This window comes from Psittacula echo (assembly GCF_963264785.1).
Source record: "Psittacula echo genome assembly, chromosome: 5".
NCBI classification, from domain to species: Eukaryota; Metazoa; Chordata; class Aves; order Psittaciformes; family Psittacidae; genus Psittacula; species Psittacula echo.
The window spans coordinates 26100122-26125301 of NC_137739.1; the positions used below are offsets into that span (position 1 = coordinate 26100122).

Consider the following 25180-nt stretch of genomic DNA (forward strand, 5'->3'; position numbering starts at 1 on the left):
TACTGATCTCAAGCTGACAAGGAGCTCAATACCATAAACATAAATTCACATAACGCAACCCTGTGGTGTTAAACAACTAGAGACTACCTACATCAGAACAAGCAGGCTTTCAAAATAGATTTCAAGTAGTTCTCACTGGTTCTATTTACCTTTGGGAAGCAACTCCTAACAATCCCACAACCCTGTATAAAACGCTGTGTTAACAGCCAGATGTATTCCAGGGCTTCTATCATCCTCTGCAGCTCTACACACTCATCTTTGCTGAACAGCAAAATCCAAATAGCTGAGCAGAGCCGTGGTTGTACACAGCAAGTCTGGGCCTCTGAAGGATGCTGAAAGTCACTTAATGGTTTCCTGTAACAAAGTCAAAGTTAGGACAAATGCAAAAGGTCTGACAGACAGCACCATCACTTTCCTGGTGACTGAGAAAATATGGTCTATGTGACAAGGGTCAAATGATGATATTCTGAGCTATATACATTTATCTTGAATTTTTAAAAAATCACTTTAATAGACAAACATTTAAAATTAATTTTAATTAATGAAGACAAAGAGTTACAAGTCCACTTTTCACATGAGGCACAATCTACGACCCTATAAAAGATGAAGTTATCCATGGCTCACATGCTCCCCACACTTCCCAGTGCTGAGGCACCTTCTAGAAATACAAGGTAATTTTAGAAATTACACTCAAAGCAGTGAATAGAAGAGGGGTAAATAATTCCCCTATGCACTGACAAGTAAAAAGGCTGTTTATTTAAAATATTTGTCATTACAGAGATGATTGATTGCTGGTAAAATAAAAGAAATCCACAAACAGAAAACCAAAACTCTCCACATCAAACCAACCTATTTAGGTACACTATCCTTAAGACTGTTTAGAAAGAAATACAAATGTCTTAATCTTACCCGCAGTGTCAGTCTCAGATTAGAATGCCATCATTGAAGAGTACTCCATAGCAGTTTATGAACACAGAAATCACAGTGTAAGATCTTAACACACAGTTAATCAAACCTATTACTAAACATTTGAAAAACACAAAGGCAAAACACAGACCAATTTTAGCACTGTCAGAAAATACAACAGTAACAGACTCTTTTTGTATGTTCATCAATACTTCCCAGTTACAAGCATCACCTTTAATGAAATATCAGATTCATACTCTACTTTAAAAAATATATTAAAAACAGGAGAAAGTGAATACACAGACAAAAGTGAGTTCAGTATTTACATTTTCAAGTTACCTGAACAGAAGAAAAAACAAGTCAAGTTTTTCTCACTGTTGTAACTCTAGAAAAATTGACAGCTTTCCCAAAATGTCTTTTAGTTACTAAGTTCTAAATGCGCAAGTACATGGAGTCAACTACTTACTTTTTCATAGCACAAACATATGTGAATTGATGCAGTAAAAATAAACTGTAATTAGTACTTTTTTCTCATTGCTCAATAAAATTGTTTTAGTTATTTCTGAACTGGTTTATATATAAAACACAAGTTCTGAAAGTTCTCCTCCCCTTACAGATACAAGTATTAAAAAAAAAGTTCCAAACATCAATAGATGAGTGCAATGATATTCAGTCTAAGTTAATCCCCAGACATCCAAATCCATGAATAAAAATTCATCAGTTTTAAATACACTGAGCCTATTAAGCAAGAACAAAAGCATATGCACAAAAGAGCTTTTAATATATTTCAAAGCCCACAAGAGCCATGGTCTCATTAAAATTATAAATTACACAAACATGGAATAAAGATTCAAACTGCAGTGCAGCTAAGCAGATTACAGAAAACCCCGCGTTCCATATGATAACACACCATGGCCCTCCCAGATGGGGGCTTGGAACAAAAAGGCCATCACTGCAGCTAGGGAAAACCTCCTTGTGATCTCTGGTTTCTGTTCAGCAGATGACAGCCAAATAATATGTTGATTATTCTGTTTGTGCTGCTAAGCTTGTAAGATGGAATAAAAGCGATACGATCTATTGTGAACTCAATGCTAATGTGTTGTTCCACTCATTAATAATATACTGAATTTATTCTGAAACTACCTTTTTATCTGAGTTCCAGGTTTTAAATGCATGAACTAAAATAAAAAGCCAGCATAAACTATTATTTAATTTCATGGCTTAAAGTAAAAGGTACAGCTGCCAATAATAAGTGAGAAAACTGACTACTTAGTGAATCCAATAAGCAGAAATGCCTTTCTCAAATTCAGCAAATGACTGTATGCTGAGGTGCAGAGTACCTGCACGACGCTGAGCACACTCCAGCCCTGAACTGCATTATCATTGATATCAAACAAATTACCAAAAAAGGGCCTATACAGCTTAATTTACTACACATAACCACCACAAACCTGAATTAAATGAGGACACAAGTACTTGTAAACAGAAAAATAGTACAGAAACAATAATTGTATGATTTCACTAATACTACATCTCCTAACTTAACTGTTTAAGTTTTTAATAGGGATCAGATTTTACTTCATCTAAGTTTACTAAGTTAGCTCTTTCCAAATACACACAATTTGGCTATCCCTTTCTTCCATAATACACTGCCTTTTGAAAGGGAAAAACAGTGACTGGTCATACAGCTCCCTTTCACAGACTAATGATCTTCTCACAATTTCATGTCTTTCAATTTCAGGTCTTTTATGCCAGAAATGTTAAAAATTCTATTTAAAAAAAAATCACTGTGGCTTGGAAATGGCATGAAAATATCAAAACCAAACACTGTTTCACACTTTTTGGACCAATGGAAGCACGTTGATATTCAGACATGGTAGAAACATGCAACTCCAAGAGTGCAACAGTTTTCTGAGAAACATAGAAATTTATTTAAAAGCAGCTCAATTACATTTCTTCCTTTGCTAGGGACACAGGAACAGCTCTTAATTCACAGAAATAACAAAAAAAAAAAAAAGAAAGGAAACTGAAGAGATACTGGAATCAAGCATATGTAAGTCTTAACACACAAAATTCAGATAAATTACTTCCCTAGAATAAGACCCCAACTGCAATGAAATAACATATATATTTTCCTTTTTTTATACAAAACCAAGATAACACCTTGAAATAATTAGCAAGGCTCACAGTCACACTAGCAACTACAACCTTACTGTTTTGTAAATGGGACAGACTCCTTATAAGTTATTCTGCAGTAACCAGTTAGTCTTGTTATTTCTGTGACTTTGATATTTCAGTTTCCTCAATCTGCTCCAGTTTCTACAGCTTTAAATATTAATTCCCTTTTACTCACACATGTAATCTCACACAAGATGCAAAACAGTACGTAGGGGGAAAAAATATTGTAGCAACTCAAGCATCTTCTTCTGATACTTTTGTATGTCTATTACCACATATTTTTCACATTCTTATGGAATTTATATAATAAAAAGGTTTCAACAATTAAAAAAAAAAATCTTTTCCAGCTACTGTCACAGCACCAATATCTAACTTAAATTCAATGCATTACTGAGTAGATAACTTGAGTAGGTAGTAACTTGAGAATCACAAAGGCGATTCTCTGACACTGAAGCACAAGGGAGCTAACTTGCTTGGGTAGCCCTACTCCTCAATACATGCCCTTGAAATGGATTTCAGCAAACACAGCAGTTTTGGTATGGAATTGGTAAGCTCAGTGCAGGAGATGCAAGAAGTTGAATCCATTGAGAAGAATAACAGAAGTTTGCTAAAATACAGCCTGGCTACAAAAAAGCCAGATACACAGTCAGTGTTTTCTGCTTTAACCACAATGTTATGCCAAGTTTGGAACAATATACCTTTTCTTAACTAGCCATTAGTGGATCTGGTTTATTAAAGTGAGTTTTTTTACTATAATGCTTACTTGTGTTTTATCTAACTGTATAATTAACATAGTCTAAATTTTAATTCTTCACTGCTTAAAGACCCAAATGCTCTTTTTCATCTACCTCTCAATGACATAATTAGTTTACCATTCTAAACAACTTCTTACAACAATCATATATTTTGAAAAGCAAGCAAGGCTTCTGTCTCTGTGCTGAGAAAAGGTATAGTTACACAACTCTACAAAATTATTTATAGCAGCACATCTGGCTTCATCCCCCACTCCATGGATGGTCAGGATGCTGTGAAACTAGATGAAAGTCCACCAAATACATGTGAATGTTCCTATGACTCTGTAGTATCTTGCTCCCAGTGAAACCTGAGTGCCATACACTTAGTGAAGCCAGTGACCAACATCATTCATTGGGAAAGCAGAACTTGCATCATCATGAGCTGGGTCAGTAACTGCATCACTATTCACAGTGCTATGTAAGCTACTACATTTAGCTCCATGTAACACACCTATATGCATTTCAGCTCAACCACTTCTGCTCTCCTGCATGTCTTTATAGAATCATAGAATCACAGAATAGTTAGGGTTGGAAAGGACCTTATATCATCTAGTTCCAACTCCCCTGCCATGGGCAGGGACACCTCACACTAAACCATGTCACCCAAGGCCTCATCCAACCTGGCCTTGAACACTGCCAAGGATGGAGCATTCACGACCTCCCTGGGCAACCCATTCCAGTGCCTCACTACCCTAACAGTAAAAAATTTCTTCCTTATATCCAATCTAAACTTCCCCTGTTTAAGTTTTAACCCGTTACCCCTTGTCCTGTCACTACAGTCCCTGATGAAGAGTCCATCCCCAGCATCCTTGTAGGCCCCCTTCAGATACTGGAAGGCTGCTATTAGACTAAAGATTGAGTAGCTCATAAAACTAAGACCAAAGGGCAATAAAGGGAGGAAAAACTGCTTCTTGGAGGATACCACACTGTCAGAAGTTACTTCCCTGCTGGCAGGGGCTGAATATCCCAGCTAGCATTAAACTACCTGTCTGGAATATCTATGGAAGCCACAATGATCAGAATGCATCGTTGGCCAGTACACTGGAAAACTGCGGTTAAAAGACTGTGGGTCTCACCAAGAAGTTACATCCTTGCATATAAGCACATTAGCAAAGATTCCTATCTTTGCAATCAAAGGTCTTGGGATTTATTTTTCACTTAACTGTCAGTTCATCATTCTACCCCAGAGGAGGAGCTTCCTGAATCTCACCCAGCATGCCTGTCGTACTTCAATGGATATCAGAGCCTGTTGTTGAAACCTAAGCTGAAAAACAATGCCAGCAATACAGATTCTACACTTCAGTAGTCTGAAGTCACCTGTAAGCATGACAACAGTTAACAATAACATTTCCTTTATTTAAGAGGGGAGGTCAGACAGGTGGGGCTGTGTACACATAAGACTTCTGACCCAGATTTTGTTTCTTTGTAATTTTAAAAGCTCCTGCAGAAGTTTCTTGATGGAACATTACTGTTAGGTTTTGGCCAACATTAGAAGAGAGGGACAATTCTCCATTACGAAAACTCAAAAATATTTCAGGAAGAGAAGACAAACTACAATTTTAAAAGAATTCTGAAGGTGACTGGTTAAATCTTTTCTGGCCATGGGCAGGCCTCAAGTGCTTTTCCAAAGCATTTCACAGGTTTCAGATCTCACAATATTTCAGAGATAACAGATACCTTCTATAGTGCTTCTATAAGTACCTTCTATAGAATCCCACAATGTAGGTGAGGAGCAAACACTGCCTGTATTCCAGCACCTGCTGATAATATAGATTTGTAACAGAAATGACACAGTTATTTGGAATAATGCCTTTGAAGACTAAAAGCCCTAACAACTTAGCAGAAAGCAATGTTTTTCTAAAATCCAAAGTGGACCAATTCCGAACCTTTGTAATACCAGCATATCAGAAAAAAAAAAAAAAATTATATAGAAACTATAAATTAATTGATACATGATTTTACAGATATTCAGTGAATCTTAGGCTCTAAAACCACATTATATGTTACTTTGTACTTTTGCATTAACTTCACTTATATAAATAAAATTTTAAAAGTCACAGCTATTAACTTTTCCATTAATCTTAATTATCCACATTATTTACCTAGCTTTAGAAATGCCTGTTTAATGAAATATATGCAATCAGATACAACTGGAAGGCAAAAACAAAGACTCAAGATATCAAACCATTTAAATTACATTTTCCCAGCTGAAATACCAAGTTTACTCTCCACCTCTTCCACTGCCACGCTGAAGTGATAAACTCTTTTGTTCTTTCAGGGCAGCCATTTGATTCAATATTAAGTAGACTTCTGGATGTTAAGCATCTGAAAAGGCTACAATCAATCTGTCTTAATTTCTAGTTTTTAATCCTGAAGTAAGCTTGAACAAGGAACCCAGTATTTAAAATATTACAGAGCATCAAAAGCCACAATACAAATAATACTCCTTTTCTAGTTGGTGGTTTTGTGGTTGGCTGGTCCCTCCCACCCCCCAGCCCCTCTTTGCTTTTAGTCCTACCTTGCAATACATTTTTCTAATCTAAAATTACAGAAATATTAAATAACCTTTTTTATAATTTATTGTCTTCAGCACATACCACTAACTCATGTCTCCTAATTTATCTACTTGGACTTTCTGTTTTAAAAGAGCTGCTTAAATTTCACACAGAATTAAATTTTTATTGCTGCTGTTCAACATATCCACAGGGATGTGTTTAGGTTAATATCCAACAGCTTTCTGAAAAAAAAAAAAAAAAAGTACCATACCATGTCTTTTATAATATCATACAACTGGTATGCCTTAAACCCTCCCTCCAATCCTTGCTTTTCCCATGACTGATTGGATAAGCAGTCTTAAAGCTTTTTCATACTGAAAAAAAAAAAAAAAACCAACAAAAAACAACCCCACACTAAAAAAGCAGCCAACAAAACCAAACCAGGTCTTTTGGTGTCAGAACTTCCAGGATTAAACATTCTTTCCATTTGTTGGCTCATGGCCTGAAGATGCTGCACTTTCAAACTGATCCCATTCTAGCTAGTTCAAAGATCAGGAAAATGAAACCATCTTCTTTGTGGCCATAATCCATGACTCGTGCTGTTAGATACTTAAGAACATCTCAAAAGCAAACTACCTTGTTTCAGCTCCCTGTGGGAGATCAGCAGGGTGCTAGGTCACACGACTGCAAGCCCCACCTAGTCAGGTGACTCTACAGCTAATCTGATTTGGTAACTATAAAACTAATACCATCACATTCCACAACCGATGAGGACAGCAGCTTGGTGAGGTAACAGCAAACACTAACATGATTAGAAATTAGAACTGCCCCTCGGATGCAGTTTTCTAGTCCTCTATCCCACACATAAACCCAACAGCAAAATATCACTGAAAAATAATCAGGCAGACATACAGTTTTGAAACAAAATGCACTGATATGTTTTATTCCAAAATGGATAGCATTTTGCTCACTGCCACAGAAGGACAAAAGCACACACTGAATCTTAGAAGGCACAGTTAAAACCTAAGAAAATCACTAACTCGAACTCAAGGAAAATAAAACATGCACAATAAAATAACATTGTCTGCTCACGCAACAGAGCCTCAGCTTGCATTAACTGAAGGTCCTAAAAATTTACATCTGCAACCCGTGTTGCAAAGAGAGTTAATGAGAGCCATGGCAGGTGTTTCCACTTACCAAGCACAAAATACCTAAAAAGCACACTTTAAGAAGCACTGCTATTTTGGGGACACTAGGATTTTCACCAAATCCGCAGGCTACAGTGAAAGGACAAACATACTTGCAGATCAAATTCCAAGCATACCTTTTCCCAAATGTTTTGATTGCTGTCTCATTCACCCATTGTATTCCCTTCATTTTTTCCTTACAGAATTCTCACACAAAAATCCTCTTAATCCATCTTAGAATCTGCATTTGGCATAGACAAGTAGTGAGAATTGGATCAGCAAGTTTACAAAAAATGGTAGAGTTAGGATTTGCAGTTAAAATTAACATAACACTTATCAGGTATATATGGGTAATACACAAGCTGCAAGAAAGGAAAGTTGATGATCCTACAGTTTAAAATATCCCAATCTAGACAAAGGTTTAAACTTCTTCTCCCCCTTACAAGTCGAGTATGATCACAGTTGCCACAGCTCAGCTGACAAGTAACCTGCTAAGACATTTCCTGATCACCTGCAATCATCTCCATTCTTTAGTTTCTCTGCATTTCAACTCCACCTCTACACCACAATCATAGGACTTATCTACCTACTAATGTAATGTGAATTATATGATGATGGGAAACTACTCGTTGGTGGTCTTCAGCAGGATTTTGAGCCATTGACCACAACTCTTTGCGTGCGGCCATCCAGCCAGTTCTTTATCCACTGAGTGGTCCACTCATCAAATTGATGTCTCTCCAATTTAGAGACAAGGATGTCGTGTGGGACAGTGTCGAAGGCTTTGCACAAGTCCAGGCAGATGATGTCAGCTGCTCTACCCCTATCCATCAGTTCCGTAGCCCCATCATAGAAGGCCACCAAATTGGTCAGGCAGGATTTCCCATTAGTAAAGCCATGCTGGCTGTCACCAAGCACCCTGTCATTTTTCATGTGCCTTAGCATGCCTTCCAGGAGAATCTGCTACAAGATTCTGCCAGGCACAGAGGTGAGACTGACTGGTCTGTAATTCCCTGGGTCATCCATTTTCCCTTTCTTGAAAATGGGGGCTATATTTCCCTTTTTCCAGTAGTCAGGAACTTCACCTGACTGCCATGATTTTTCAAATATGATGGACAGTTGCTTCTTCATTCACCAGCTCCTTCAGGACCCGCGGATGGATTTCATTGGGTCCCGTGGACTTGTGCACATTCAGGTTCTTAAGATGGTCTCAAACCAGATCCTCTCCTACAGTGGGCCTAGGGCCTTCATTCTCACAGTCCCTGCGTCCACCTTCCAAGATTTGAGTGGTGTGGTCAGAGCATTTGCTAGTGAAGACCAAGGCAAAGAAGTCATTAAGAACCTCAGCCTTCTCCAAATTCAGGGTAGCCAGTTCTCCCAATAGCTTCCAGAGAGGGTCCACGTTGTCCCTAGTCTGTCTTTTATTCGCTATGTAACTATAGAATCCCTTCCTGTTATCCTTAACATCCCTAGCCAAGTTTAATTCTAACTGGGCCTTAGCTTTCCTAACCTGGTCCCTAGCTTCCCAGACAACATCCCTGTATTCTTTCCAGGCCACCTGTCCCTGCTTCCACCTTTTATAAGCCTCCTTTTTCCTTTGAATTTTCCTCAGCAGCTCCTTATCCATCCAAGGAGGTCTCCTGGCCCTCCTGCTGCACTTCCTTCTAGTTGGGATGCAACACTCCTGAGCTTGCAGTAGGTGATTCTTGAATATCAACCAACAGTCTTGGGCCCCCCTGCCCTCTAGGGCTATGTCCCATGGAACCTTACTAAGCAGGCTTCTCAAGAGGCCAAAGTCTGCTCTCTTGAAGTCCAGGGCAGTGAGCTTGCTGCACACTCTTCTCACTGTCCTGAGGATCTTGAATTTGACCATCTCATGATTGCTACAACCAAGGCTGCCCTGGAGCATCACATTTCCAACCAGCCCTTCCCTGTTGGTGAGCACGAGGTCAAGCATAGCACCTCTCCCTGTCAGCTCCTCTACTGCAGAAGTAAATTGTCTTCCATGCAATTGAGGAACCTCCTGGATGGCTTGTGCCCGGCCGTACCGTCCCTCCAACAGATATCAGGGTTGTTGAAGTCCCCCACGAAGACAAGCAAGAGTGAGGCTGTTCCTATCTGTCTATAGAGTGCTTCATCCACAGATCCTCTTGATCAGGTGGTCTGTAGCAGATCCCCACAATAATGTCCCCTGTAGCTGTTCTCCCTTTAACCTTGACCCACACACTCTCTGTTAACTGATTACCTGTCCCCAGACAGAGTTCCATACTCTCCAGCCTATCCCTAACATAAATAGCAACTCCCCCTCCCCATTTGCCAGGCCTGTCTTTTCTAAAGAGCCTGTAACCTTCCATTCCAACACTCCAGTCGTAGGAGCCATCCCACCATGTTTCTGTGATACCTATTATATCATATCCCCATATGATATAATAAAATTGGATGTTTTAAGTGCTGTTTTCATAAGCCCTCCTGGAGTTGTAAAGCTTTACTGTATTAAATAATTTAATTTAAAATTAGATCTTTGAAAATAAGCTTAATGCCCCCTGTTTTCTGAATCAGTTGTACTTTAACTGTACCCATCATCTTGAAATGTAACAGGAAAAATTAACATCACAAGCAGAGCTATTGCAATACTTTTTAACATTCAGGTCTTACATGAAAAGCTATTTCTACTTCGTATTTTTTTGGTAACACCTGAAACAGCCTCTCCTATCATAAGTTACAGCATAAGGGACAGTTTCTCTATATTCCAAAGCATGTAAACCCCAAATTTATAACAAAAAATATCATTATTTAAAACCACATGAAATTCTGAAATAGCTGCAAGGTTCACAGTCAGTAAGAGGTAGAACATTCAATTGCCCCCCTCCCACTGTGTGTATGTGCCCTTGTTGCATCTATCAGCAGTATGACACATTAAACTATTAAATTGATTAGATAGTTCCAAATCAGATTAGTGAGCTGAATCAGCTCAGGAAAGGATCTGACAAGCACCAGGGTTTGTTTGACTGGAAGCATAGAAGGAAAATGAAATGAAGACTTTCTGTGTTAGCAATGTTGACCTATTATTAACAGCTCAAGAAAGGCTGAGACTTCCAGTAAACTTGCACAAGTATTCCAAACAGTAAAATACTTTCATTATGTGGGCTCCACAATGAAAGAGAAAAAAATTACTCATCCTCCACTTTTAACTGCCCTGTAAGAAAATGGGAAAAAGTATAAAAACTGCAAGACAGAGAGATAGTAAGAAATGGAACTACAGAAGAGAGGGCTCTGCTTTAGATATATGCTTCCACCTAATGCGGCCTATACTAGTGTATTTCATTTAAAAAACAAGCAAGGAAATACTTTGTCTCATTGAAATAACATAAGGAAGCTTACTGCTTGGAATGGGGAGAAAAGTAATCACTGAGATAAACGCAGTGATTCTTCTTCTGGTAAGTAAGTGGTGACTTATCAAAAATATCCTTATTAGGCCTACAAGTATCCTGTAAAAAAAGTAATATAATAAATATACTGCAATTTTTTAATATCGTTACATACATCTGAAACATTTGGATATCTGGACTCCAGAATGACAGTGCAGTAAGAAACGGAAGAGCTGATGTGATGTTTCAAAAGTGAAGAACTCTGAGTTTCAGCTCCCTCACTCAATTATACACCATAATTCCTTCACCATAGGATCCCACAGACAATAACAGATTCTTGAACTCTTAAATGGACTGTGAATTACACTTTTTTCCTTTATTTTGTTAAAGTCCTTCCTAATCCAGATACTCACAATTCATTACTAGGGCCAAAGAGAAGTAACATTCAATAGGTTTATTTATTTCTTGCTATGTTTTTAAATGTCTTTTGATTTTTTTCCTCTAAAGACAAATACTTCTAACTTTGAACAATAATCTACATTTGAAACTAAATATTCTTAAGTATTTCACAGTTTTGCAGCAAACATAAAACATTAAAGCAACCTCTTGATACTCATGATAAAGATTTAAAATGTCCAGTGTTTAACACATAAGATGGTTGGCCAGCAGCAAACTGAATGCAATTTCACCAGCCAGGAACAGATAATACTCAAAGTTCACCCTCCTGAGTTTGAATTTTATATGGAGGAAAACCTTTGAGGTTCAGGATTATTACCATATTGTTGCTCTTTATTGCTGCTTATATTTAATATGAAGATCCCCCACTAGCCGTCCACCCCCCAAAAAAAGGTAGGATCAACAACCAGAGGTGCTCAAAAATAATAGCTTAGAGCAATAACAAAATCATTCATTTAAAATTGGAGCTTAAGAGTGGAGAATTACATTACAGCCTCATGAGTACCTCCTGCTATGTGCAAATGCCTTCAAGTAGCTTGGGATGCATCTGAAATGCCAACAGATTAAAAACAAACACAAATACCTGTGACAGTGGCTATTCTGTATGCTCATAGGGATTTCTCTTAAATTCAGAGTACTATAAAGTGTTGATTTACACAGCAAGCATACTAAAGTTTTTCATTAAGATAAAAAGCATTTTAATGTCTTTGTATTAACAAATACAGAAAATGAAATACAAGTTCAAGTATCTCACCAATTTTTACATACACACAGTTTAGGGTGGTTGTTTCCTGCAGTGTACAAGGCACAGGCCGCTACCAATAAATGGCCAATAAAAAGACACGTTAATCCTCAAAAAAAAAAAAAAAAAAACAAAACCAACCAAACACAAAATAACTTTTAATGGTTTTAGTAACTGATTCAACAACTACATTTCTCATGTAAAGTAACTTTTCTCCTATAGCTCTTGGCATAATTAAGAGCCACTGCTTCCAAGTGAGGGGATCTTAAATCATACATTCATTACACACCTGCAGCTATGTACAAACGAGACTCCAAGAACACTTACATACCTTACATACAGTTACTTGAAAGCCATTAGAAAACGCTTTACAACACTTTTTCCTTCCAAACTCGCACACAAGCTTTTTTCGAAAGGGGGACGCCGACCGGGCAGCACAGAGACTGGCGAAGGCACTGAGGGTGCACAGGCTAGGTAGGCCTCTCCCCTCAAGGCTCACTGACCTTTCGGCAACCCAACCCCAAGGAAGAAAGAAAGGAGGGCTCCTCTCCGCAGCACGGCCGGGTTACCGCCGCTGCACTACACCACACCTCCTCCGTTACAGCGCAGTCTACGCCACCGCCCGATCCACCCCTCACGCCCGGCCGTTACTCCGAGCCTCCGCCGACACACACCCCACCAATCCCTCCACACTCACCTACCTATTCTCCACCGACCGCCCCAACCTTCTCCGCCCCTTTAGCCCGCTACGTACGAACAACGCACCCTCCCATTGGACAGCGGGTTTCCTACGCGGCTCTCCCATTGGTGGATTGGAAAAGGCTTGATTCTTCCCGGCGGCCCCTTGCTTCTGTCAAGCGACAGGCAGCCGAGATGGCGGCAGTGGCCGGTGGGGCGGCGCGGGGTCGTGGGGCCACCAGTTTCCAGCGGAAGGCCGCGGCCGGCAGCCGCTTGGCCACTGTGGCGGGCACCCGGCCCTCCGTTCGCCACGGGCAGCTGCTGATCTCCTGCGGGCTCCCCTCCCTGGACTGTGTGCTAGGTTGGTGGGAAGCGGGACTTGGGACCCGGCTGCTGCCACCCCCTCCCTCAGCCCGGCGGCCCTCTGTTTTGCTAGGCCCTGCTTGTCGTTTACCTTCCGCAATCCCGCAGCTATTCCCGCAGGCCTTTCCTTCCTCCCCACGGTTCCAGGGATTGGGGGGAAAGTGGGGGGGGGGAAGAGGAAGGGGCAAAGCAGGATCCGTTTCCCGCCTTGAGTCCCCCGCCCCGTGTGAGTAGGGGTAGGCGAGTGAGCCCGCTTCCCAGCCTGCTGCAAGGGGTGCAGAAGATTGCCATTTAGCGCTCATATAAATAGGTTTAAGCAACCTTTCTAAAGTGGAAAGGTACTCTGTAACTTAGTAACACATTCCTGTCTATTTCAGACTAAGGGATCTGAAGCTGCCAATTTTGAAAAACATGTGCTTGTCTGCTTCAGACTAGGTAGGGGGCCTGAACTTTTCAGTTTTGGAAAGCGTTTGCCGAATCAGCTCCTAGTTGCATGTGGTGTAGTTCTGGTTGGTCAGAATTTTTAGGCATTTTTAGGATGTGTTTGACCGTAAACCTGGATTCTCAGTGTGTCTTTTTCACGTTGCTTACCACCGCTACATCATTATAAAAGCCCTGTTTAGATAAATTACACTGGTGTGATGCTGTTCTTACTGTCTGTGAATCTGCTTTTGCCTGCTGTCAGTGTAAAGATGTTAGATAGTTCCTTGGACTGATCTGTTGTTACAATCTGTGGCATGAAGTAGTACTGTTTACCTGGATTGAGAACTAATTAACTTCACCGGTAGAAACAGGTTGTCTTATCTGTATATGCTAGGGCTGCATGACCCTCTTACTAACTACTGACACAGCTGCAGTACATCTTCAGTGTACATAGATGGGACTACTTTTAAATGAGGAAAGGTTGACTTTAACTTTGGTCATTCATCCTTGGAGGAGTACATGGATGTCCTGGTTTCAGGAATGCTTCACTTTTCTTTCTAAGGATATTCTAAGGAGTAATGACAAATACAAAAGTTATATCCATTTTATAAATAAGTTTTTGAGCCTGTATATCTTACGGAGAATCATACTAATTTATCTTTTGTGTGTATGTCTGGTAGGGAACACCTGCACTTTTAGCAGGGATTGGCATCTTTGTGGAGAAAGCTCTCCCTCCTTAAGAGAGAAATATTTCATTAAGCGAGTGTGATTTTTTTAAAACCCTTTAATGGCATAAATACAAGATCTGCATTGAATATTGCAGTTGTTCTTCATATTCCCTTTTATAAACAGTGGATTTTGCATAGCATAGGTCAGGTGATGTAGACAGCGTCCATAGTAATAGGCTCCTAAATGTCCAGGCACTTGGTAACATAATTTTTAGTTGTTTTGGTTCACATTTGTATGGGTTTGTATACAAATCCTTTGCATATGGTCTGTTCTGGAAACTGAGGAGACTTATTTCAGTAAACTCAGGATCCCTTCTAAAGTATCTTTTCCTCGTCTTTTAAATATTTGCTAATTTCCTGACCTTAACAAGTTTTACACTTTAACATCAGGAAAGTTGTTCAATGCTAGGAATAGCATTGGGTTGTGGCATTTTTTAAAAACTGGAAAACCTGAAAAGCCGGAAAACTTGCTGAGTGGATAAGGCCACAAAAGACTGTGCAAAAATGCTGAACTACAATAAAATTCCTGTTGATACCAGGTATTAGGCATTGTTACAGACAGACCGCCCAGCTAGGTGGACCTGTACAGAATCATTGATTTTGGAAGCTGGGGAGGGACCTCAGGAATTCAACTACAGCAACCTTAAAGCTGGCTCAACACTTAATTAAGAGTTGGTTGTTCAGGGGTTTGTAGAGCTGAGTCTTGAAAACTTGCAGTGGCAGAGAGGCTTGATTATCTTTGTGGGGATTTTCCTGTTTCCTTATATCCACTTTGAAATTCTCCTGATTTGTTACAGTATTGTTGATAGCTAGCTCTTCTTAATAAATGCATTTCCTTTCAAAAAGAAGTGGTAGATAAGTGCTGGATTTCAAATGCCATATTTGCATCTCTAGACTTTATATTCAAATTCACTTTCAAGATTTATAGACCATATTCTCTGTAATGAGCTGTAACTATTGTGTAATATAACCATCACATGCTTGGTACGGAATGTTTTGTTTCAAGGTGCTTAAAAAAAGGTCACAGATACCCTTTGAAAGCAGTGGGTTCTCAACTTGCAAAGACTTGTGTTTTTATCTCTTGAGATCTTAAATCTCATTGCTGTAAGTAGCAATGCGGAAAGTTACAAGTCTTGCATAGTTGTTTACACATACTATTCCCTTAGATACTAACAAAGAAAAATTACAATAGCAAGGTTAGAAAGAATTACAAGTTCACACATTTTCTTAGAAAACATGAAGATTTTACATTTTCCTTTTGATTCTATGAGTTCCTGCTAATTTTTTTAATGTTGTCTGGTTTTTGCTTAATTTACTATTATTATTGTTCATTGTAATATGAATGTGTAACCATGGTAACTGCAATAGTTTTACATTCCATCTAATAGAGTACATTTGTTCAGACTGTTCACTGCACCTGATAATGTAAAGCAAATCCTTTGACCTGACTTTGCCTTTAGCAATCAGGGTATGTGTTTGTATGTTCCAGCTCTGGCTTGTAGAAAGAGGCACTACAATTGATGATCTGAAAATGCAGCTTGTGAGAATTTTGACTGCAGTGACACACAGTTTGACAAACAAATTCCCTCTCATGCAAGCAATTTAAAAGCAGAAGAGACACAACTTCTGCCGTGGCTGCAAGTGAGCTTTTTATAACCAAGGTTTTAAGACCTTATTGCCATGAGGTAGTATGTTACTTATGGCTGTTTTGATCATCTTTTCCATGTCAAGCCATGATTGGTAAAATTTCATAATTTTGAGCTATTTTTTTCTATGTGCTGTATAGAATATATGCTGATTTTAAGCAAATACTGTTAGTGAGGCATGCATTCTGTCTCCTTGAACAATTGAATGTGGTGAATATTGGAAGCATACTTTGTATCAAGCATCTGTATGATTTCTAATTTTGTTCTTTTTTTCTCCTCCTTTCCCCTGTGGAACATCTTTTGGGGCCATTTGCATTTATCTCCCAAGCAAATAAAATGAAACTGAAAGTAGTGGATTAGAGCATGGGGATTTAATGAGTGATTCTAACGCTACTATAACAGTGCTTCTAGTTGGGTTTTGCTTGGTTTTGTTTTTTTTTTTTTAATATGTAGGAAATGCTTGATTACTTGATCAGCTTGCCATAAATGTTGAGGCTTTTGTACATCTTGACTGTGGAGCATAGCTTAAAAAACTTGTGATGTGTTGAACTACAGCTATGAAATTGGTAGCTGCCTAAACTTTTGTACTGCTCAAATTGTGGTACATCATGACAAAGGGATTCTATGGTGATTTTAATTCAGGTGTTATCCAATAATATTAGCACTTTTTGACCTAGGGGAGAAAAATTTGGTTTTTCTCTTCCGTCTGGGTGTATATCAACATTTGTAGTACTACCGGCAGAGCTAAAGATCAAGAAGTTGATCCAATCCCCATTGGAATCAGTTTCAGGTGAATTTAATCAGCTGTTAAATTGGTAGACTGAATTATCTGGCCATCATATTTGAAAAATCATGGCAGTCAGGTGAAGTTCCTGATGACTGGAAAAAGGGAAATGTAAGCCCCATTTTTAAGAAGGGAAAAATGGATAACCCGGGGAATTACAGACCAGTCAGTCTCACCTCTGTGCCTGGCAAAATCTTGGAGCACATTCTCCTGGAAGGCATGCTAAGGCACATGAAAAACAACAAGGTGTTTGGTGACAGCCAACATGCCTTCACTAATGGGAAATCCTGCCTGACCAATTTGGTGGCCTTCTATGATGGCTACAGAACTGATGGATAGGGGCAGAGCAGTTGACGTCATCTACCTGGATTTGTGCAAAGCCTTCGACACTGTCCCACACGACATCCTTGTCTCTAAATTGGAGAGACATCAATTTGAATGAAGAAACCGTCTACTTTTTACGAGGCAGCTTAATTTGAGAGATCCATTAGTAAACATGTTAACACAGTATCCAAATAAAAACAGAAGCACCACAGCCTGTTGCACAGACAATATTTCGCTATCTTAGGCAATGCCAGGCAAGCTTAAAGCATCTTGAGAGGTTTTAACCCTTAAAATCAGAGGCCATGAAGTACGCTATGACTATGGCACAAGCACTCCATTTCATGGATAGCACAACAGCAAAAAAAAAAACACAATGGAAAAAAACAAACCAACAAAAACCAAAACCAAACCAAAAACCAAAACCAATCAAAACATAACACCATCCAAAACCAAACCAACCAACCAATCATGTCATCATTCAGTTACTCCACAATTTCATAGCTGTAGTTGACAAAACAATCGTAAACATAACCCATAGAATCACATAAACTTTGCATCTAGTTTGGACAACATTTAATCACACTAATGGCTTAAAGGATGCATTCACAACTGGACTAACCACTAGTTTGTGTTAATCTAACTTTTAATTTGAGGTTGGTCACAGTTGGCAAACATAATATAATCCCCATTTTCAAGAAGGGGAAAATGGATAACCCGGGGAATCACAGACCAGTCAGTCTCACCTCTGTGCCTGGCAAAATCTTGGAGCAGATTCTCCCGGAAGGCATGCTAAGGTACATGAAAAACAGCAAGGTGCTTGGTGACAGCCAGCATGGCTTCACTAAGGGGAAATCCTGCCTGATCAATTTGGTGGCGTTCTACAATGGGCTATGGAACTGATGGACAGGGGTAGAGCAGTTGATGTCATCTACCTGGATTTGTGCAAAGAGTTTGACACTGTCCCGCACAACATCCTTGTCTCTAAATTGGAGAGACATCAATTTGACGGATGGACCACTCGGTGGATAAAGAACTGGCTGGATGGCCGCACGCAAAGAGTTGTGGTCAATGGCTCAATGTCCGGCTGGAGACCTGTAACGAGTGGTTTCCCTCGGGGCTCAGTGTTGGGACAGGTCTTGTTCAACATCTTTGTTGGTGACATGGACAGTGGGATTGAGTGCACCCTCAGCAAGTTTGCCGATGGCACCAAGCTGTGTGGTTCAGGTGATATGCCGGAGGGAAGGAATGTCATACAGAGGGACCTCGACATGCTTGTGAGGTGGGCTGATGCCAACCTTATGAAGTTTAACCATGCCAAGTGCAAGGTCCTACACCTGGGTCGGAGCAATCCCAGGCACAGCTACAGGTTGGGCAAAGGAGATTCAGAGCAGCCCGGCAGAGAAGGACGTGGGGGTGTTGGTCGATGAGAAAATGAACATGAGCCGGCTACAGTGTGCGGTGGCAGCCCAGAAAGCCAACCATATCCTGGGCTGCATCAAGAGGAGCGTGACCAGCAGGTCGAAGGAGGTGATCCTGCCCCTCTGCTCTGCTCTTGTGAGACCTCACTTGGAGTATTGTGTGCAGTTGTGGTATCCTCAACATAAAAAGGACATGGAACTGTTGGAACAAGTCTAGAGGAGGGCCACGAGGATAATCAGGGGCCTGGAGCACCTCCCGTATGAATGCAGGCTGAGAAAGTTGGGGCTGTTCAGCCTGGAGAAGAGAAGGCTGCGTGGAGGCCTCATAGCAGCCTTCCAGTATCTGAAAGAGGGCTATAGGGATGCTGGGGATGGACTCTTCATTGAGGACTGTAGTGATAGGACAAGGGGTAACGGGTTCAAACTTAAACAGGGGAAGTTTAGATTGGATCTAAGGAAGAAATTCTTTACTGTGAGGGTGGTGAGGTACTGGAATGGGTTGCCCGGGGAGGTTGTGAATGCTCCATCCTTGGCGGTGTTCAAGGCCAGGTTGGATGAGACCTTGGGTGACATGGTTTAGTGTGAGGTGTCCCTGCCCATGGCGAGGGGGTTGGAACTAGATGATCTTAATGTCCTTTCCAGCCCTAACTGTTCTATGATTCTATTCTATTCTATGATTCTATGATCCTGTTCACTAGAGTCTACCTATGCAGTCCGGAATTGACTTCTTTTATCAAGAGCTTTGGATATTGTGCCGATGTGATTCCATTTGCTCCTAACTTGCTTTTAAAGCAGTATGTAATTGCAGGAGACATATTGCAGTTTGCTTCATGCAAGGCACTGCAATAGGCTAGTTGCATAGGGCCATCTGAACAGTTCAGGAATTTTTAGCTTTCATGTTAGTCTTATGTGATTGTTCAACAAAATATTTCTAGTCTGATTTCAAGTTATTCCACTACTTTCAGTCTTGGAATTTGGCTTATAAATCTGTTTACTCTTAATCTAAAATAAAGTACGAATTCTTCTTTCACTGTCTTTATAAAAATTCCTTCTTGGGACAACCATTTAAACCACTGTTATATATTTGTGCTTGCTGTCTCTTTGAGGAAGAAATAAAGCAATCGGGATGGGAGTTCATAGTTGATTTTTTTTTTTTTTCCGTGGTCCTCCCTGTTGAAATCAATGTAATAAGAATCTATGCATTAACATATAGTGGGAGTATTCTGTCTGTTATTCAGTCAGTCATCTGTGATTGGGACATAAGCATCTATTGTAATTTTTTAAACAAAAAGAAAAATAGTAGTGGCCATGTATAAATCTGTGAAACTGTATTTTTATTTTTGAACAAATATTTCAATCGACTGCATTCATAGAGTTGTTTTTATGTCCAAGACATACTGCAAGAGACTTTAGCAGCCTGGGTTTTTTTCAGATGTGTGTTACAATGTTCATGATCTGTCTGTCCAGGTTCCACTGGTTGAAATCCTACCTGCCTTATTGCTGTGTCTGTTTGCAGTAATAAGATAAAAACCAGTGGAGCCAGGATTTTACCTCATTGATGTGGCTGGTAATTTTCTAGCCTATTATTAGGTCTCTTTACATACACAGTCCTTGGTACAGAAGAATATCACTTGGTAGTGATAATATGGATTTAACTGGAGCCCAAACCAAAGCCGTAGTCAAATCCCACCAAATCTTTCCCCCCAGATGTGTTCACAGGAAAACTCCGCTGTGAGCAGCTCTTGTCCCAGTGGCACTGGCGGTGCAGGGGTGGGAAGTGGGTCCTGAGCCCATAGGGTACATGACCATAGTTGGTCACTGATCAGACTGGCCCGGAGTGTGAAGGAGCTGCTGGGGCAGCCATTCTGAGCTGCTGTTCCTCAGAGCAGAGCTCCTGGAGCCGGGAGCTCTCCCTGGGGTTGGGAGCTCCTTGAGGGTAGATCCCTCCCTGTGGAAGTGAGTGATGGCGCACATTGGGTCATTGGATACAGACTGTAAGAGTCTATAACAGTGTAGTGGCGAGTCCATGTTACACCCGGAACCTGTAGTTGATGTAGGAGGTGGCTGGTCTCTTCTTTCAAGCAACAAGCGATAGGGCAAGAGGTAACAGCCTCAAGCTGTGCCGGGGAGGGGGTTGGGCTGGATATTAGGAAAAATTTCTTCCCCCAAAGGGTGATCAGGTATTGGAACAGGATGCCCAGGGTAGTGGTGGAATCACTATCCCTGGAAGTGTTCAAAGCCGTGTAAACAAGGCCCTTAGTGACATGGTTTAGTCGTGGACTTGGCAGTGCTGGAATAGTTGGACCTGATGATCTGAGGGGTCTTTTCTAACTCAGTTGATTCTATGATTACTCACTTGAGTCATCCAAGTAAAAATTTGCTGGCTCAGACCATACATCATTATTGTAGTACTTGAGCATAGTTGCGTGGAGCTCTGCAGGATCTTTTAACCACAGTGATGATAGTAAGTATATTGTGAAAGTAATTGTAATGTGTAATATGTAATTACATGTAACGTATAATTATTTCATAATAGAGAATTGTAGGAAGTATTGCAAAGGTAATTAAAATGTTGTTCACTTTTATATTTTTAAATTCCCAGTTATCACCTTTCTTTGACTTACAAACTAAGAAAACTTAATTGTTCTCTAACATACTATTAAAATGTAGTCTTACTTTATCTTCATTTTATTTTGTTTCCAGGTGGAGGCATAGCTGTTGGAACCCTTCTTCTTATTGGTTAGTATAGAATATATAGATAAAGCCATATTCTGATGTGTTTTGTGCTTTTTAATGTATTTTAGTTAACCTATCTTTTAGTTGTTTTTTAAACTCAGACTTTTAGGAAAGTGAAACTTTTGGCCCACTTCACTTTGGGTAGCCTTCAAAGTGGACTAGTGTCTATTTCAAGAATTACTTGAAGTGGATCAAATACTTTCAGGCAGCTTTGACTCCTCGAGGAGAATACTGCAGTATTCTTTTTGAAAGCAGGGTATTTAGCAAATTTCAGGAAAATTTTCAAATTATTTAATATTTTCTAAGCTCCCTGATTTCCTGTAAGCTTCAGACTGTGTATCGTCTCAGAGTTGATTGGTTGGTTTTTCAATTTGGCTTTCTGAGGAAGCTGTGAAATACAGAATCTTTTAATCTTTTGGTTGCTGAAATCAAATAAGAGTAAGCTGTTGAAAGCCAGCTTTCCGTCAGCATGTGGATGAGGCACACTGAGAAGATTAAATAGTTTACAACAGAATTCCCTTTGCAGATTACATTGGATCTGTCTGGTACCATGTCTCCATTGCAGCTGAGATGCCCAGATTTCCTTTCTATTTGAAGTGTAGCAAAGGGGAGAAGGACTGTTGCGCACATACGTCTTGTCTTCATATCCCCATGGTATGTACTGGACTTAGAGTCAAGAAACATTTCCCAGCCCCCTCAGTTTAAGCATTGCAGCCAAAACTACAATTGTGAGGGAAGACTAACTTTTTCCAGGTTAGTCTTGTAAGTGCTTACAGTTTCAGCATATAACAATGATCATTATTGCAGAAGAGGAGTTGTAGGAGATACCACCTGATTTGTCAGATCGGTTCATTAATCTTGGGCTTCTGCTACAAAACTACTTCAAAAGGGTACAAGGACTGAATAATACAAATTTTAATATAAAATCATAAATTTTAGTTGGGTTTTTTTTCTGTTTTAAATGTTTATCAGATTAATGGGTCTTTTGAGAAACTTTCAAGCTTGTTACATTGCTAGCAAAAAGAGGTGATAGTACGGGGAAAAAATGGAAGGTTATTAGAGAAACACCTGTAGTTGTGTGGCTTGTTACTTTAAAGTACTTTGGCATTTAAAGTACATTTTATCCATGGTTAGAGACAGGTGTTACTGTCTCACTGAATCTTAGAAAATCTTGATTTTTACATAAGGTATATAAATCAGTGTATGTTGTGGTGCAGATTAAGTCATTTGAATAGTTGGCTGCCAGAAAAAATAACTGACATTACCTAATTCCATGCAGGCCACTGTTTGTGTAAGGGCTACTGTTCAAGTTCACATTTTTTGAGAACTTTTTTTGAAACTTATTTGGAGATACATCAGTTCACTGTTGCTGAAAGAAGTTGTTCAAATTCTTCTCACCATTCATGGCTGTGCAATTTTGTTGTTCCTTAAGCTGACGCTAGTGCTTTTCAACTCTCAACTCTCCCAAGCTGACAGAAAACTCACCCAGTTAAAGAGCGGAAACTTTTCTGTCTGTTTAGTGACCTGAATCAGCTCACTAACATGAGATGAGTACCAGAGCCAGCACAAGGGAAAGAGGGATTGCACAGTGAGGACTAGGAGAGAAAGCAGATGCCCTTTGTCAAGGCAGAAACTGCCAGTTAATCTCAATTTTCTCATGAAATTTCATCCAACTTTCTGTGAATTTAAGAATAATTATAGGTTTCTCTTTTACTGCTTTCAGTGAAGATCTTTCTTTTCTCACTCAGTTTCAGAAGATCTACAATCTTGCTATAGACAACGGAAGAAGAAAAAAAATTAGAACCTATCATATTTTACACATCAGAGATTAGTTTTGGTTTGTCTTCCCATTACAGTATTCACTGACCCTTCCAGTAGATGAACTGGATGGCACCAAATGAACCTACTAGCTGGAAGATTGTAACTAAACAAAAGACAGTTGTTCTTCAGGTGGTATGCAAGTGGAATACTTACTATAGGCTGTTGTAAATGTAAAAAAATGTATATGTAAAAAAAAATCATGGTATCAGTGGAAACTGGGCAGCATGATGGAAGCGAAAGAAATTTGCTTTACTAGGTTAGTGGATACCAAGTCCAGCTAAGGAAGTCCTTGAGTCTTCTGAATGGTGTGAGGCTGAGCAAGTACTTGGGTGACGCATCACATTTGCTTGTTCAGTTCTTATTACTTCTTCCTAAATATCTGCTTTTGGCTACTGTTGAGCATCAGGTTAGATGTCTACTTGACCTGACCTTAGTGGAACCAGACAAAGTGAGTGCAGTGACAGTGAGCTGTGTGTTCTAATGGAAAAGACGACAAGACTCAGTAATTTGAAAGTAGGAGGATATTTACCTCATTTTTCTCTTTTCCCCTCCTCTGACTGCGTAGCTGGCAATACTCAGTGGTGGAGTTTAATTTACTTATCCCTTATGTTAGTTATTTGTGATCTGATATCAAACTTAGCTTCACAGAAACATGAAGGAGAAGCTCTCTTTTAGTTTTGAAAGCTATTTTTTTCCCCAAATAAGACTTACCATATATTGAAACACAATTATATACAAAAAGTCTTAAAGTAAGAACTATATTTATTCATGAGTCATCTAAAATTTTTTAAACTAAGTTTTAAAGTTGGTGCAGATAGACTTGTTAATTACATTGTTAGAATATCCTGTCAGTATACAAAAAAATTCTGTCGAGAGATTAGTCTAGGCAAGCTGAATATTATACAGGATTGAAGCTGTCAGTGATAAACCTCCTAGGAAGATCTTTTGCGTCGTACTCCAAGTGTTATAAAAAGGTTAAATTCTTCCCCCTTCCTTCAACATTCTCTAAGGCAAGAATAAATTGCATTACTTTTGGATTAGCTCCCTTTGCAAATTAAATGCTCATCTTCATTATTTGACACGTTATCGTGGTTAATTTAACCAAATAATAGTAGATTCAGGGTATTAAAATATTTATTTTGACTGTTGTGTTGTGTTCTGAAGATGCAGTAAAGGCACAGGTTACTTGCTAAGACTGCAAACTATTGTTTGAAATATAAGTGCACCGTTTTTTAAAACTTAATTCATAATAATAAGCATCATGATTTTCAGTTGAACTTAATTCTATCATATATTCTTTTGACAGTGTTTTATTTATATGAGAATTAGACAGTTGAGCCCATGGTAGTCTCATGCAAGATTCTAGCTACTAGAGGAACTTGAAATTTCCTGGGTTTTGTCCATACAGCAAGAATGTTTTAGATTTTAACCAGTACTTTAGTTGCAAAAATTAGTGGGTTTATGAGAAGTGGTAAAACAAGTATTCTGACTCTGCATGAAATTAAAATTTTAACACAATCAAAACAGTTTGTTCAATATGAATGTGAGGCAACTTCTTTGTTGTTTTGTCGTAAACTGCTTCAGAATAGCTTTCTAGAAGAATCTCCCCTTTCAAAACAAATAGTATAGATGTTAATTAAGCACTCTCCTTTCCCCCTCCTCTCTCCAGTGTACTTCAACCTGTTGCATATCTGTTTTGCCAGCCTTGGGAACTGTTTCCATGAGGATGTTGTTTTGATTTTTTACATGTAAGCCTTGTTTGTATAATGCATTCTACTTAGTGAGTTACAGCGCACTCAAATAGGTCTGTCGTAGGTACCTTATCAGAACCCATCCTTACATATCTTTAAGATGCTCTAGTTTTGACGAGGTCATTGATGGCTAAATGTTTTAAAGATTATCAGTAGGAGGTTTTTTGTTGATAGCTGAGGTCAATATTCAAAGTTAAAGTTGTCTGGTTAAAAGCAGGTCTATACGTGTACATTCTAAGCCTTGAAGCAGTTTCAGCTACTTTAATTAGCTACTATTATTTTTGTTAGACATGCAATTTAACCTGAATGTTAAGAGCTCTCTTCACTTGTCAATATAATCGAATTTATCATCTTTTTAAGGCTGAAAATTCAATCTCAGAAGAGG

At 39.4% G+C, this 25180-nt stretch overlaps 2 protein-coding genes across 2 annotated transcripts in view; one reads left to right on the plus strand and one right to left on the minus strand.

Moving 5' to 3' along the window:
• IMMP1L (inner mitochondrial membrane peptidase subunit 1) overlaps positions 1-12858 on the minus strand; it is a 35959-nt gene extending 23101 nt beyond the window's left edge. The window contains exon 1 of the mRNA XM_080619305.1: positions 12821-12858. The gene's annotated coding sequence lies outside the window, so the exon portion shown is untranslated. The remainder of the gene's footprint in view (positions 1-12820) is intronic.
• Positions 12859-12996: 138 nt separating this feature from the next.
• The window catches only part of ELP4 (elongator acetyltransferase complex subunit 4), a gene marked incomplete at its 5' end in the record, with an annotated part of 146339 nt that continues 134155 nt past the window's right edge, over positions 12997-25180 (plus strand). Inside the window, 2 exons of the mRNA XM_080617202.1 lie at positions 12997-13162; positions 21191-21226. Of these exons, the coding sequence (XP_080473328.1) occupies positions 12997-13162; positions 21191-21226 (202 nt within the window). The remainder of the gene's footprint in view (positions 13163-21190; positions 21227-25180) is intronic.